This window comes from Manis pentadactyla, chromosome 6 (genome assembly GCF_030020395.1).
Source record: "Manis pentadactyla isolate mManPen7 chromosome 6, mManPen7.hap1, whole genome shotgun sequence".
Classification (NCBI taxonomy): Eukaryota; Metazoa; Chordata; class Mammalia; order Pholidota; family Manidae; genus Manis; species Manis pentadactyla.
In genome coordinates this window covers 113,697,461-113,713,147 of record NC_080024.1, presented here as the reverse complement: position 1 = coordinate 113,713,147, position 15,687 = coordinate 113,697,461, and the positions used below count along the sequence as shown (strand labels likewise).

General features: G+C 42.0%; 1 protein-coding gene across 1 annotated transcript in view; it reads right to left on the bottom strand.

Annotated features, from left to right (window-relative positions):
- The window catches only part of L3MBTL4 (L3MBTL histone methyl-lysine binding protein 4), a 503,654-nt gene that overhangs the window by 365,044 nt on the left and 122,923 nt on the right, over positions 1–15,687 (bottom strand). The window contains 1 exon segment of the mRNA XM_057504056.1: positions 10,449–10,540. Within this exon segment, the coding sequence (XP_057360039.1) occupies positions 10,449–10,540 (92 nt within the window).

Sequence of the window (15,687 nt, the reverse complement as noted above, 5' to 3'; positions counted from 1 at the left end):
AGTCACTGCCAGATGCTAGCAGACTATGAGAGGGTATCAAACTCCTTCCTTGCTTTTGCCTCAAGAAGCTTTATGATTTTCATCTGAGCTAACAGTGGAAATTATCAAGAATATTATAACACCCCCCTGCTTGGCTTTCTCTAAAACATGTTTTAATCAGAGAAAATTGAGAACTTAAAAATATATATATGCACATACACATTCCCTCAATATATATACACACATTTTTTTTTCTATTCTTGTTTAAATTACATCTTAATGTAGTTGTTTTTAATGGTGGAGCCAGGGTGTGGTCCATGACTTCAGGGGTTCTAGAAACCTCCTGAATCTTATATAAAATTTTGTGTGCAAATGGATTTAAGCACTTCTTTAAAGAGATTATCAATAGCTTTCATTAGCTGTTCAAAGGGGTCTAAGACCTAAAAAAAGACTGAGTCACATGGCTGTCCTTTAAGAGAATCTCTCATTAATCAATCCATGGACTAAATGCCATATTTAAGAGACTTTAATAAGCAGAGACAGCAGTTCACCGCAGCTGTTCCTCATGGATATGATACACAGGCCAAGCAGAAAGGCATGCTTCAAATTCTGCTTTTCAAACTGACGTTTATTTTTGCCATCTATTTGGCAAAATAGTTAGGCTAATTGGGAAAAATGATCACCTACATAATTAAACATAAATCGCTGCAAAGCTTCAGTTAAGATGGCAGTGAAGGATAGATGGTTGTGTATTTTTAAACTCTCATTTTAGAGACTACTTCATTATTTTGAACATTTTTATAGATTAATTATGAATCCCAAACTGCTGCCAAGATAATACCAACAGGCTTCTACAAATAGAGAACACAGAATTCACAGCACAACAAAAGTATACTGTAATAAGTTAGTGAATGTAATTCCTCGTGGGTTTTTTTTTTTGTAAATCTCTTCTACTTGTAATCTTGGATCAAAAATTCCCATTTCCCCAGAACCCACTGATCTACTGAAAGGAAGAAGTTTGACTAATTAAATGTATCTCCAGTCACCTAACCTAACCACTGACTGAATTCTAGTCTGTAAGAAAAAGAAAGCACATAACAAGTGTGAGTGAAATGTTGAATTTCGGCAGCTTTAGAGCAACAAAGAACTTCATGAGCAAAGGAAAAGAACACACACAGTATAAAATAAAGGACTGTATAAAGAGCTCTTTCAAAATAAATTCTAAAGTTGTCTGATAATACACTGGCCATCACTGAGTGGATTCCACAAATCCTCTGAGTCTAGTATCTAAAACAATGAACCCACATATCATTTCCCGAATGGCTAAACTCTCAAAGGGAAAAAAGACAAGGATGCTTCTAATATAAATTTCCTTTACAGAAGAGTTGTGGAACTGTCTGCCCTTGATTCAGAACACCCCTATTTTCTATTTTTACCTTCTCTTCCTCTGGACAGCTTTGAACATGACACTGGGCTTCCAGCTGGCACTGCCGATAAGCTGCCTTCCTGGGACTTTAAGACCCGCCAAGAGGAGGAAAGCAGCCTGACCCTGCTCTCTGGCTCCACTACTTAGATCTGCTCAACCATGTCACAGCTCCCTGGGACAGTGAAGCACACTATTTCAGCGAAGTGGATTCTAAGAATAGGAATGGCATCTGAGCCACAAGATCAGTATGTTCTTCAGTTTAGCCCCAGAACTCAGAGCTTTAGAGAATATGAGAAATGAACATGAATGGGAACTCTGCTCTGTTCTTCAGAGTCACAGCAATTAATCAGTCTGAATGACTTCATGTTGTGAGGCTACATTTCAGTTTTAAAACTCACTGCTTTCTCTGCCCTACCTTAGACCCCTCTGAACAGCTATATGCCTTGTGATTTAAATCCCAACCAAACAAACATCTAAACATAATACACACAAGTCTTTGTCAAAACATGTTTTTTTCTTTTTTTCTGGGCGAACTATTAAAAACCAAGGAAGTTATCTTAAAACTAGAGGGAATAAAATACATATACAGGACAAAAGCAGTTGGTAGAAAAATAAGTAAACACTTTAGGGAAATAAAAATAGCACACGGTCTGAGGCTACAATTTTAATATCAGGCTACAATACATATCAGAATTCATAATACCATGAGCTATTTCATTACACTTTATACAAGTACTAAAAAAGTGATGCATGGTCATCACGTGGCCCATGATTAATAATTAAACCTTGTCGAAAAAGGGTCTATATTACAGCTATGGTAGTGTTCTCAGTGACTCTCAAGTAATATGGAAGCACGGTCAAGGCACACAAACTTGACATCTGATGGAATTGCTTTGGTTAGAAAAGTTCTAGATTCCAAGAAGTTTACAGGGAGTTATGACAAGCATGAATTTTCATGGCAGCATCTTTCTGCACCTGGAGACCTGAATACAAATCCAGGTTTTATCAAAAACAAAGCACACACACAGGTTTCACAGATACCATTTAATGTATTGGCATATTTAGCAAAATCAGATTAAAAAATATATAATTCAGGTCTGGCTGAAGAAGTTAAATTTAGAGAGAGTGAGAGAGCTGTTCCTTTAACTTGGACTTCAAGTAAGAAAAATGGAGAGCAAGCAGGAATGTGTTCAAATAAAACTGTCTTATATGGAGGACAATCAGATTAAATTAGGAAGATGTCTTTGTTCCCCAACTATTCCCAGACTCTTCCCAAAGAATTATATTCCCCCCAACATCCTACAGATAGCTGGAACTTCCTTATCAGAACAGATGAAAATCACAACAGATTATTAGAGATTCTAAGAGAGGCAGAAGGAAAGCATATGATGTAAGAACGTGGAGTAAGGAGTGTCCTAGATAAAGATGCCACTGAAGAAAGCAGGGGAGTTAAAGTAAAAACACCAAAATCCACAGAGTAATTTTGCCTAGTTTTAGGAGACAAAGGAAATCAAAAGAGGAAATATTTCTGTTTTCCTCATGAAGAAAGTCAGTGAGTCATTAACTGTCAAAGCAGGAAGAATTACATAACAGGAGAGTGAAAGGTTTGGGACACCAATATCTGCCAACATTCAGATTCAGGTAAAGCTCAAATGACGGGTGGTTTCCAAATTTGGCACACACCCTGAAGTTCAGAAGATCAGGAAATCGAGTCAGGCACACTGTTTGGCAGGCCACACTTGAAGGAGCACAGCAAGAGTGTTCCTGAGGTCAAATCAGGGAAGTCCTGACAAGGACAAAGCCTAGGGGGACAGGGCCCTGGCAAGTGTTCTGAACGCATGCTATCAGGAGGGGCAGACAGAAGGTTCCAGAAGAGTAAAGGACTAGAATTGGAGAAAAGTATGACCTAAGAATTGCTTACATTTAATGAAGTGAACTGTACGTCAGACACTTTATATACATGACATGTAATTATTCAACAGTCCCTGAGAAGGGAGAGATATGATCTGCCATTTTCAGTTAAATAAATGAAGGGTCAGGACAATGCATCAGGGACCTTCTGTAAGAGAGAAGAAAGAAGCCGAAAGGCCTGAGTGAGGCGCCATGTAAATAAAAGGCACCTCTCCCAGAAAGCCAGAAAGCAGAGAATTTTAAAAATAAAGAGACCCAGGCTGTCGCCAAGGAGATTACAGTTCTACTGAGAGACGAACTGGTCACACAGAAGACAGTCAAACATGTGAAGTACACAAACAGAACTACTTTTTACAAAGATCATGCTGACAACAAGTGTGCAGGAAAGGTTCAAGGTGGGGCCAGCCTGGCTAGAGAGACCACTTAAGAAAGTTTTGCTATTATTTATGTGGGAAAAAAAACCCACAACAGGACTTCTTCCTAAATGAAGGCAGTAGTGGTAGGGGCAGGGAGAAGGAACTGAAGATTTAAGAGGCAAAACTTGAGCAACCAGATTACCAAACATACACAGAGCAGAGAGAGACAATGGACTCCAGCTGGCTAGCAGGGGACAAGGAGCCCAGAGAAGGCTCATGGAAGGAGGCAGAGAAGATGAGCCCAGTTTGGATGTGCTGATCCAGGCAAAGAGTCAGGAAGACCAGGGAATTAGGGAACCATTGCAACTAGGTGGAATGGAAGTGAAAGAGACAGACCAGATGCCCCAGGAGTCATGCAGAAAGGGGCCCTAAGACTAAGCCAGGGGAAGGAAAGGACTTTCAGAAGGCCTGGCAAGGAGTGGCTATGAATAAGGAAAATCAGATGCTGGCAGTGGACAGAGCTCTGGAGGGAAGGAGGTAAAGATGATGCCTACTGTGGGTCTGGCTGAGAAATCCTGGAGGTCACGTCCACATCTGCAGATGTATTTTCCAGTGGTGGTAGGAGTAAATGTCAGGTTGCAAAGGTTGGAAGGCGAAAAGGTCAGAAAAATCAAGAAAAGAGAAAATGCCATCTGAAATTTCAAGAAGCTAGACTGCACCAAGGAAATGAATTAGAGAAGAAAATGCAGAATTAAGGGGCAGTATGTTTTCTTAAATACAGAACAGGCTTAAGCATATTTGTATTCTAAAGGGAAAAGTTCAGAAGGGAAGCAAAGTTAACTCAGAAGCAGGACATGAGCTAACTGACAGATAGATTATCTCTAGAAAAACTGCAGTTGGAAGGGTCCAGAGCACAGGCAGAGGGATGATGGGCAGGAGGAGGACCTTCCTCCAGCACAACAGGAGGCACCAGGACAGCAGGGGAAAGAGGGAGGAGTAGGTGTCGGGGAGGCAGGTTTGTGGGAGGAGCTGAAGGGGATCTCAGCACACCCACCAAAGGTGACCGCCTTCTGCCCAGAGTGACAGATGATGCCCGAGAGAACTGCCCTTCTGGGCAACAGACAGCCCTCAGAACGACAACTGCAAAGGATGGCCAGGCACCGCTCAGAGCAGTGGAGACTAGGTTTGCAGTGCTGCCCGTTTGCAAGGCTTTGAGGTTCTTCTCTGCATTGTTTGGCAGCCCAGGTACAGAAGTCAGAAGGCAAACAGGATTCATGCAGAGCTGAGATTTTGGCAGGTGTGTATGTGGAAAAGATGACAAGGTGACAAGGGGGCTGAGGATCCTGTCAGGAGAATGGCTGATGGAACAGAACCTGGGGATAAACTGACGAGGGGAAGCCAGAGGGAGAAGGAGGAAGATTAAACAACCACACAACTTAGTTACAAGAAACGGGGTACCAGGAGAGAGAGCTCGATGACAGAGGGCAAGACAGGATGGCGAGAGGTGAAGAGCAACACCACAGAAGAGGGTCAGTTCTGACGTTCGCAAGTACAGCCATGAGGCAGGTGGGCTGAGCTGAGAAGGGGGTCCCGGCCCTTGGATGGAAGCACTCAGGGCATGAGGGGGGAAGGTGGACTGTCACCCGGGCAGGAGAATGTCCAAGGACAAGACCTCCCCTGGGAGGGGAGCAGAGGGGGGACAGGGAAGGCACAAGGAGAAGTGGTGAGAACATGCACAGAGACACATACACACACACACGCACACTAATGAGGCAGTGAGCAGGAACAGCCATGAGATGGCACAAACCTCACAGAGGCTTGGGCAGGGGTGGCAGTGAAAGGGTAGTAATGGGTGGGCAGGGGGCTAGGAGAATGCCAGGCCTACTGGCCTGGATGGAAGGAGAAGTGGGTTTCATAGAGGGAAGCACTCCTCAGAAGCAGAGGCCACCAGGGGAGGCAGGTGTGCATTTCGACTGGAGAAAGGAGGGCCAGACGTGCTGAACTATCAAGGATGTTGCATCATTTGTGAGGGGTGCAGAGGTTGCAGGAGAATGACAGGAGGAAGCCGACCCATGAGAAGTCACTTAGGCTAGAGGCAGGGACAGACCAGAACCAGCTATGAAAAGGGATGGCACCTGTGGTAGGCATAACAGTGGCCCTAAAGATGTCTATGTCCTATTCCCGAACCCATGAATGTGGTATCTTACATGTCAAAATGGACTCTGCCGATGTAATTAAGAATCTTGAAAATCCTGGAACATCCAGATGGACCCAGTGTCATCACAAGGGTCCTTACGAGAGGGAGGCAAGAAGGTCAGAGGAGATCTGACAATGGGAGCTGAGGCTGGAGTGATGTGGAACCACAAGCCAAAGGCAGCAGGTGGCCTCTGGCTGCTGGAAAAGGCAAGGAAACATATTCTCCCCTACAGGATGCAGAAAAACACAGCCTCACCATTTTAGACTTGGGGCTTCCTGAACTTCATGATAATAAATTTGTGCTATTATAAGGCACTAAGTTTATGGTACCTTGTTACAGCAGCGGCAGGAAATTAATGCACCACCTTAGCTACATGGAATTTAAATGACAACTATATCACTACACTACAAAACTTACATAAAGAACTCTAACAGCATTTTAACTTTTCTTATGATGACTTCTACTTTGTTTTGAATTAGCAAATTATTTCAAAAATGTAGCCATGTCCCTGCTTTTCAGAGTCCTAAGCACACGTCTAGCCCATCTTCCCAGCAATGTGACACTCGCTGGGGAGAACAAATGCCTGGGGATAGAAGCCAGTGACAAAGGATGACAAACAGGGATGTGTGCTTTGGTGGGACTCACTGTCCGCAGAGAGGACACTCCCTGGGTGGGAGGCCTGATGATGCCACAGGTGTTATTTCCCTAGTGGGGTGGGGGCAGGAGGGGAAAGCTGGTGCAGGCAGAGCTGGGTCTGCTCACTGTCAGACAGCATCTGTCCTCAGGCCACTCCTGTGCTGTGCCCTGACTCTGACTCTACCCATGTGAGTTGGGCAGATGAAGGCTTCAAGTCCACGTGCACAGTGAGAGCAGGCTGGGAGCGCCTCAGTGAGGAGAAGGTCTCAGGCAGACATGGACCTATGAGGTTTGCAGAAAAAAAGACACGAAGGCCTTCAAACTTGTTTAAAGACCCCGAAAGGCAGGGTCAGTGCGTCTCCCTGCAGCCCGACAGGCAGGGAAGCAGCTCTGTGTTGATGTGCATCTGCAGATGGGCTACTGTGGGGCCCTGGATTTCAGGATGACTGATTTGGACTTGAGGTGATGGACTGGCAGGGAAACAAAGAGAGAAAGATTCTTAAGACCAACCTCAAAAGAAAAGAAAAAATATTTTAAAGTTTAAGTCAAATCAAGAGAGGTACATTTTACCAATAATGAAAAGAAACTGTTTTTGAATTTTCTATGTCAACAGAAGGTGTTTATATCCTTGTACACTCATTATACCAGACGGTAAAATAAATTATAAAATATAAAACACTTTACTATCTTGTATCAAAAGAAATTTAAAATACACCTACAAATATGCAAAAACTGTGTGTGCAAATAAAGTAAGCATACTCTCCTTTAAAGATATATACACATTTTCTTGGTAGAATATGTGTCTGATTTGCATGACAGAGTTGACTGCGTGTATGTGTCTGTGTGTCACTGGCACATCTTCTAAAACTTAAATATTAGGATGGAAATTATATATTAAAACTAAAGCAATACTCTATGTCCTTTACATAATTTTCCACACAGGGTATGCAAACTAATTTAAGTTTTATTTTCAACATTTCAACGTCAAAACTGAAGAGTTCCATCTCAGCTGGCTGACCTGAACACCATCATTATTAATATTTACACAATGAAAATGAACCTTAATAGTTGAGAACGCAGTGTCAATACAAAACTGAGTTTGGGCTGATCCTCCTCCTTGGAGGGCTGACATGCACCATCTGCCCTTTTCATTCTATAGAAACCTACTTTCAATTATAAACCACATTTATTTCATCTTAGAATACAAATGTAGAGTAAGAATAACATTATGTTGAACACCAGCTTCTTCTGCAGTCATGCGGACCCCTCAGACATAATGACGGTAAGCTTCATTCTCCTCCACACTCAGGGCCAAAGGAGGGCCCACCTCAGCCTGCCACCCTTACTGACTCATTACTGGTGCATTCCCCCAACCATGGACCCTCTTCCTCATGTTGTTATCATGTTTTACGGGCATATCTTATATTCCAACTGAATGGCAAAATTTTAAGAAGCCATGTCATAAATTCCTTCATGTTTATATCCAGGTCATATATGGTGCTTTAAACACGTACAGCCTTAAAAACTTAAGCATACTGACTGCTAAACTGTGAGTAAAGAGAAAGTCGTGTTGACATGTCAGATGTGTCTGCTTTCTCACATGCTAACACTTTACTGTCACCTTCAGAGCTGACAAATGCTAGAGTTCAAGAGCTTGATGAAGTCACATTGTCAGCCAAGGAATCATCCTGCATCCCCTGCTCACTACTACTCTCCACTCGTAGCCAGGCTCAGAGATTCTCTCTACACCCTCCCAAGAGAACCCACTCCTGTCTTCACACCGTGAGGCTGTCCCTCACTTCGCGCTTGCCAGTACCTCCTTGGTCAGATCTCTACAAAGTCAAGGGAGGAAAGTTATTTGACCCGTGACCTAGTATCACTCAGTCCCCAATACATAAGTATTTACTTCAGGAACAGAAACCCCACATTTTCCCTTTGCAGGTTTTTTAGTTAACACTACTAGGTCACAAGGGAAAATCTGGGGGAGAAATTCTTTATTCTACAGGTGTTCTTACACAAGTTGATGGGGCTTGAGGGGTCTTAATTAAAGGAGAAACTCTGGGAAGTAACGTTAACACACTGCCACGCCGAGCTGAGGGAGAACACAGGAGCTGAACAGAGACTCTAACACCCCACAGCCATCAGCTGAAACCTGCCTGGCTCTGGAAATGAGGACACATTTCACCCCTAAAACCCAAATATCTGATTCAATCCTGGGTGGGGGTAAGAGGGGATCCTGTCCCAGGGTCCCGACCTAAAGCACGTCTGATTCCTATGACACTGGATCATTCATGGCCATTTTATTACATGTAAGTTCTCATTTCGTTCCTGACTATTCCTACATGTTTGTGGCTTCTGGCTACCTTGAGACCTTAGACAGTGATCCCATACTAGCTGAGCTATCAGGCTGCAAGCCTGCCTGTGTCCTTTGGCCCTGGCTGAGCTACACCTGTCCTCAGGGATCCTAATACCTGACAGGCCTTTTCTGGTCCCAGCTGGCCCTCTCCTGTCCTGACCTGTGGTGGCCCCCACGGCAAGGGCCCGAGGCAGGCACAGGGGGAGAGGGAAAGGGCAACCGCCAGTTACACGGGATTGGTCCTGACAGAGCCGGCCCCCTGTACGACGGTCCACACTCACAAGTAAGGAAGTTTTCCAGAAGTCAGTCAACACTGACTGATTGTGTGAGCGCACTGTGAGGATACATGAAAGAAGAGGCAGAAGAAATCCCTCACAAAGGGAACTTACATACTTCTGGTGAAACAATTACACTGAGTCTCATCAAATGACAGCGACGTGGGGGTAGCAGGGACCTGACTCCTAAATGGGAACAGCATAGCTCTTAAACCTGCTACTACAGTGGGCCTCTGCTCTGCACACAGGGACCTGGAGCTTCTCGAACCTCAGACTTCCAGGCCCCACCTCGGAGGTCCTGACAGAGGAGGTCTCAGGAACACACACACACCTGCAGGCTCCAAAGCTCCACAAAAGCATCCAGGGTGTGGACTGGGATGAGAACCAGTGAGATGATATTTAGTATTTCTTAAGTTGAGGTGCCCGCACTTGGTTTCTCTTTCTTCCCTTGTTTGCTACCCTCATCTCCCCCATTCTCTTGCCTTGTCTGGGATGATAATCACTAGCCCTTTCACATAATAAAATGTGTTAGGTGTTACTCAGCAGATGTCATGAAAAGGAAGGCAAATAAAAAGTTTTACCTTCTCACTGCTGGTCAAAATGCAATACAATGATGCAAATATGATGGACTTTTAAAATATAAGTTGCCCTGAACTGCTGAAAACACAGACTGAGAAGAATAGAAAGGGCAGCAGAAGGCGTGGCACCTTGGGTAAAGATGAGCCCCTGACACAAGTCCCTGGTGCCAATCATCACTTGGTCAAGCACATCCACATTGTCTGCTCTGGGCATATAGGCAGGCTACGATTTAGGGGTTTCACTTTCTCCTCTAACATGCTGCCTGACCCACCACTTCCACTCAACACACTGAAACAGATCCCTGGAATCTGACCCTTGGGTGAACATACACAAGTAACATCAGCTAAGAAAGAGAAAGACTGACACTTTCTCCTGAGTATGTGCATGTTGCCTTCTGTATCCTTTACAAGCACAGCTGTTTAGTCTTCCAGCAACCCAAGAAGGTAGGTATGATAATTTCCCTACATTAAGGATGAGGAAACTGAGGCACAGAGAGACAGAAAGACTTGCCCAAGGCCCCAGGGCCAGCAGACAGCAGTTTGGGTTTTGAGCCCTGGCAGTCCAGCTCCAGAGAACACTGAGTGACTAAGGCTTCGATGAGCTTTGTTAGGTCATTTTCCAGCAAAGGCTACAAGTAAAATAGGTGGTGTTCTATACAGACAAATGATATTTTAATTAATTCTCTTAAGTGTTGATTCCTCACAGAAACATAAGACCTTCGCCAGAGGTTCACCTTTATAAAGAGTCTAAGCGGTGCTGCTGCACACTTCTGTTCTTTCAGGTACTGCTCCCAAGACCACATCTCCTGTGCAGCTGCTGGAGGAGCTGGAAAGAAAACACAGTGACTCTTCTTGAAACAGTCAGTGGTGGGAGAATAATAAATTTAATTGAAGATAAACCCAAGGAGCAGGCTGACTAGTTAAACCGGTAATCAGAAGACCCAGATCTCTCCCTTCCTATGAGCATGTAGCAAAATCACTAACAACTCCATGTTACCTTTTCCTGGTTTCAAGCAGGCTTCAGAGCACAGCCCACCCTCATGAAGACCACTGAAGACCACTCCACCCAGGCCCCCTCTTCCCCCACTCATGAAAGCACGGACAGAGATGGGTTTTCCAGAAGATGATTTGTTTAATTTAAAGATAATGATCTGAAAATTTTTTATAATCTTTCATTTTCATACCTCTTTTTGGTGTTCGAATGTCAATTAATACAACTTGTAAGAAGGCACTGTGGAAATATATCTCAAAAGCCTTAAAAAGTATTCATATACTTGAAGCCAGGAATCCTCCTTCTAGGAACTTGTCTTAATTTAATTACAGTGGATGTGCCCAAGGGACAAACACAGGGAGGGTTTTGATCCTAGAACTCTTCATAATAATGAAACATGGGAGATAAACTAAAGGTCCACCGAGAGAACATTAATTGAATGTATTGTATAGGTGTGTCAATAGGCCATAAAATTACTTTTTTTTAATGGCAGAGAAAGGTTATGTTAATGATACACTACTAAGTGGGAAAAAAAGCAGTTCAGAAAACAATGATCCTTTTCAGTAAAATATGTAAGGAAATAAAAAAGACTAAAATTATGCAAATCAAAAACCTTACATGAAGTCATCCTTAGATGCCAGAATTATTAATAATTTATTCCCAATTTTCTTTCTATTTTTTTTTCCTGATTTTCAAATTTTCTGGATGAATACCTATCCTTTGTAATTCAATAGAAATATGATTTTTAAATAATAAAAATCTGGTGAAAAGGATTAATATTGTTTTGAGTTTATATTCTATATACCAATACTCCTTAGAATTAAAATTCTAAGAAAATAATCATGATAAAAGCTGATGGTAAAAATGTATATCATAACACTAGAGCAAAAATGCAGAAATCACATCAATATGTAAGAAAGCTTAAAAAATTATATTTATATATATGAACATATATATATACATTGATATACATATATACGTACATGATTATGAAGTTACCAAAAATATTTTATTAAATATCTGGGGATTTTTCTGGATTAAGTAAATATGTCATGACAGAAAACAGAATATATGATCCTAGATTTTCAAAATAAGTTATTATCTATCTTATTTACTTATTAAACATATTTATAAAGCATCTTTTTTGCAAGGCACTATGACTATATGTATGTCCACATATACAAACCCAAAAGCACAGAAAGTGCAATTGGAAAGAAACAGCAAAATATTATCAGTAGCTATAAATGGGTGGTGGCATTAATGTAAATATTCTTTATTAGTTACTTTCTATGGCACTAAAATTCTCTACAAGTATTACTTAATCATACACACACCCTCACACAAACACACACTCATACACACACATCCTTGGAGAAGACTGGTCAAAAAGTTTGCTCTGTATTAACTTTAATATTTATCTTGCTATAAGACGGTAGAAGGTCAGAACTTCACAAACATTCATGGTGAGAGGTGGTAAGATATACCTCAAAGTCCAACATTTGAAACCTTTCAAGGCAATAAATCTACCTGATAGGAAAACAGGCAAAAATCAATTAAGTTATGCATGAAGAATCCACACAGACTATTAACCATTTAAAAAATATTTTTTGAGGTCTGCTTAAATGTGTCAAGAAGTGTGTTGTCCGTTCAAATAAAAATATAACCCAGTCCCTGGTCTAGTAGATTAAAAAAATAAATAAATAATTTATATTATTTATATTATATTAAAAGAGAGTAATTTAAACCAGGTTATAAAGAAAATATATTATCAATTTATAGTTTAAAAATAGACACAGAAAAAAATGTATCTGGGGGTTGGAGCCAAGATGGGGCCGTGAGTAGAGCAGCGGAAATCTCCTCCCAAAAACATATATTTTTGAAAATACAACAAATACAACTATTCCAAAAAGAGAGACCAGAAGATACAGGACAACAACCAGGCCACATCCACACCTGCGAGAACCCAGTGCCTCACAAAGGGGATAAGATACAAGCCGCGGCCCAGCAGGACCAGAACACCCCTCACACCAGCTTCCCCGAGGGAGGAGAGGAGTCGGAGCGGGGAGGGAGAGGGAGCCCAGGACTGCTAAATACCCAGCCCTAGGCATCCTCACTGGAGCGCAGACACACAGTGCGTGGTGTGGTGGATGCTAGGGAAACAGGACAGTAAGACCTGTGAGTGGGTCCCCGCAGGCGGCGCCCCTGGGACAAAGAAAAGCGAGTGCCCTTTGAAAGTCTTAAAGGGACAGGGACCTCACAGCTGGACGGAAGCGCCCAGGCACAATCAGCTCACAGCTGGGAACCCAGGGAACTCCGGGCGCCCTAAACCCCTGGGCGGCAGCGCGGCACCAAGGCTCCTCACAGAGATAAACAGCCTCCCACTCGTTTCGCCTCCAGCACAACCTCACCATAGAGGAGCTCACAGCAACCACGTGTGGAGCTTCCTTCACAGTGGCAGGGCAAGAATCAGAGACGCCATCTGCGCACAGCTGCCCAGCACAAGCCGCTAGAGGTCGCCATTCTCCCAGGAGAGGAAGGCCACAAACTAGCAAGAAGGGACATTCTCCCAGCTGACACATGCCAACTACCCACGACTATCTCTATCGCCATGAAAAGGCAGAAGAATTTGATAAAGACCAGACTAAACCAGACAGTTTCCCTTGAAAAGGAATCTGGAGACATAGACGTAACCAATCTTCCTGAAAAAGAATTTAAAAGTAAGGTCATAACCATGCTGATGTACTTGCAGAAAAATATGCAAGAGCTAAGGAGGTTGAATAGGGATATAAAACAATCTCTGGAAGGATTTAAAAGCAGAATGGATGAGATGCAAGAGGCCATTGATGGAATAGAAATCAGAGAACAGGAACGCATAGAAACTGACGCAGAGAGAGATAAAAGGATCTCCAGGATTGAAACCACATTAAGAGAACTGTATGACCAATTCAAAAGGACCAATATCCACACTATAGGGGTATCAGAAGAAAAAGAGAGAGAAAAGGGGACAGAAAGTGTCTTTGAAGAAATAATTGCTAAAAACCTCCTCAAACTGGTGGAGGAAATAGTCACTCAGACCACAGAAATACACAGAACCCCAACAGAAGGGACCCAAAGAGAACAACAACAAGACACATAATATTTAAAATGGCAAAGCTCAAGGACAACAACAGAATTTAAAAGGCAGCTAGAGAGAAGAAAAAGGTCACCTACAAAGGAAAACCCATCAGGCTATCATCAGAATTCTCAACAGAAACCTTACAGCCCAGAAGAGAATGGCATCATATATTTAATGCAATGAAACAGAAGGGCCTTGAACGAAGAATACTATATCCAGCACGATTATCATTTAAATATGAAGAAGGGATTAAACAATTCCCAGACCAGCAAAAGTTGAGGGAATTTGCCTCCAACAAACCACCTCTACAGGGTATTTTAGAGGGACTCCTCTAGATGGCAGCACTCCTAAGGCTAAATAGATGTCACCAGAGAAAATAAAATCACAGCAAAGAAAGCAGACCAACTAAATACTAACTAAAGGCAAAAAATAAAATCAACTATCCATAAAAGCAGTCAAAGAAAACACAAAAGAGCACAGAATAAAACACACAACATATAAAGAATGGAGGAGGAGGAATAAGAAGGGAGAGAAATAAAGAATCATCAGACTGTGTTTATAATAGATCAATAAGCGAGTTAAGTTAGACAGTAAGGTAGTAAACAAGCTAACCTTGAACCTTTGTTAAGCATGAATCTAAAGCCTGCAATGGCAATAAGTACATATCTGCCAATAATCACCCTAAATGTAAATGGACTGAATGTACCAATCAAAAGACACAGAGTAATAGAATGGATAAAAAAGCAAGAACCATACATACACTGCCTACAAGAGACACACCTCAAACACAAAGACATGCACAGATGAAAAGTCAAGGGATGGAAAAAGATATTTCATGCAAAAAACAAGGAGAAAAAGGCAGGTGTTCCAGTACTAGTAGCAGACAAAATAGACTTCAGAACAAAGAAAGTAACAAGAGAGAAAGAAGGACATTACATAATGATAAGGGGGCCAGTACAACAAGAGGATATAACCATTCTAAATATATATGCACCCAACACAGGAGCACCAACATATGTGAAACAAAAACTAACAGAATTGACGGAGGAAATAAAATGCAATGCACTCATTTTAGGAGACTTCAACACACCACTCACTCCAAATGATAGATCCACCAGACAGAAAATAAGTAAGGACACAGAGGCACTGAACAACACACTAGAACAGATGGTCCTAATAGACATCTATAGAACTCTACATCCAAAAGCAACAGGGCACACATTCTTCTCAACTGCACATGGAACAGTCTCCACAATAGACCACATACTAGGACACAAAAAGAGCTTCAGTAAATTCAAAAAGACTGAAATTCTACCGACCAATTTTTCAGACCACAAAGGTAAAAAACTAGAAATAAATTGTACAAAGGAAAAAGGTTCACAAACACATGGAGGCTTAACAACATGCTCCTAAATAATCAATGGATCAATGATCAAATTAAAATAGAGATCAAGCAATATATGGAAACAAATGACAACAACAACACAAAACCCCAACTTCTGTGGGACGCAGTGAAAGCAGTCTTAAGAGGAAAGTATATAGCAATCCAGGCATATTTAAAGAAGGAAAAACAATCCCAACTGAATAGTCTAATGTCACAATTATCGAAATTGGAAGAAGAACAAAAGAGGCCTAAGGTTAGCAGAAGGAGGGACATAATAAAGATCAGAGAAGAAATAAATAAAATTGAGAAGAATAAAACAATAGAAAAATCAATGAAACCAAGAGCTGGTTCTTCAAGAGAATAAACAAAATAGATAAGCCTCTAGCCAGACTTATTATGAGAAAAAGAGAATCAACACACATCAACAGAATCAGAAATGAGAAAGGAAATATCACGATGGACCCCACAGAAATAAAAAGAATG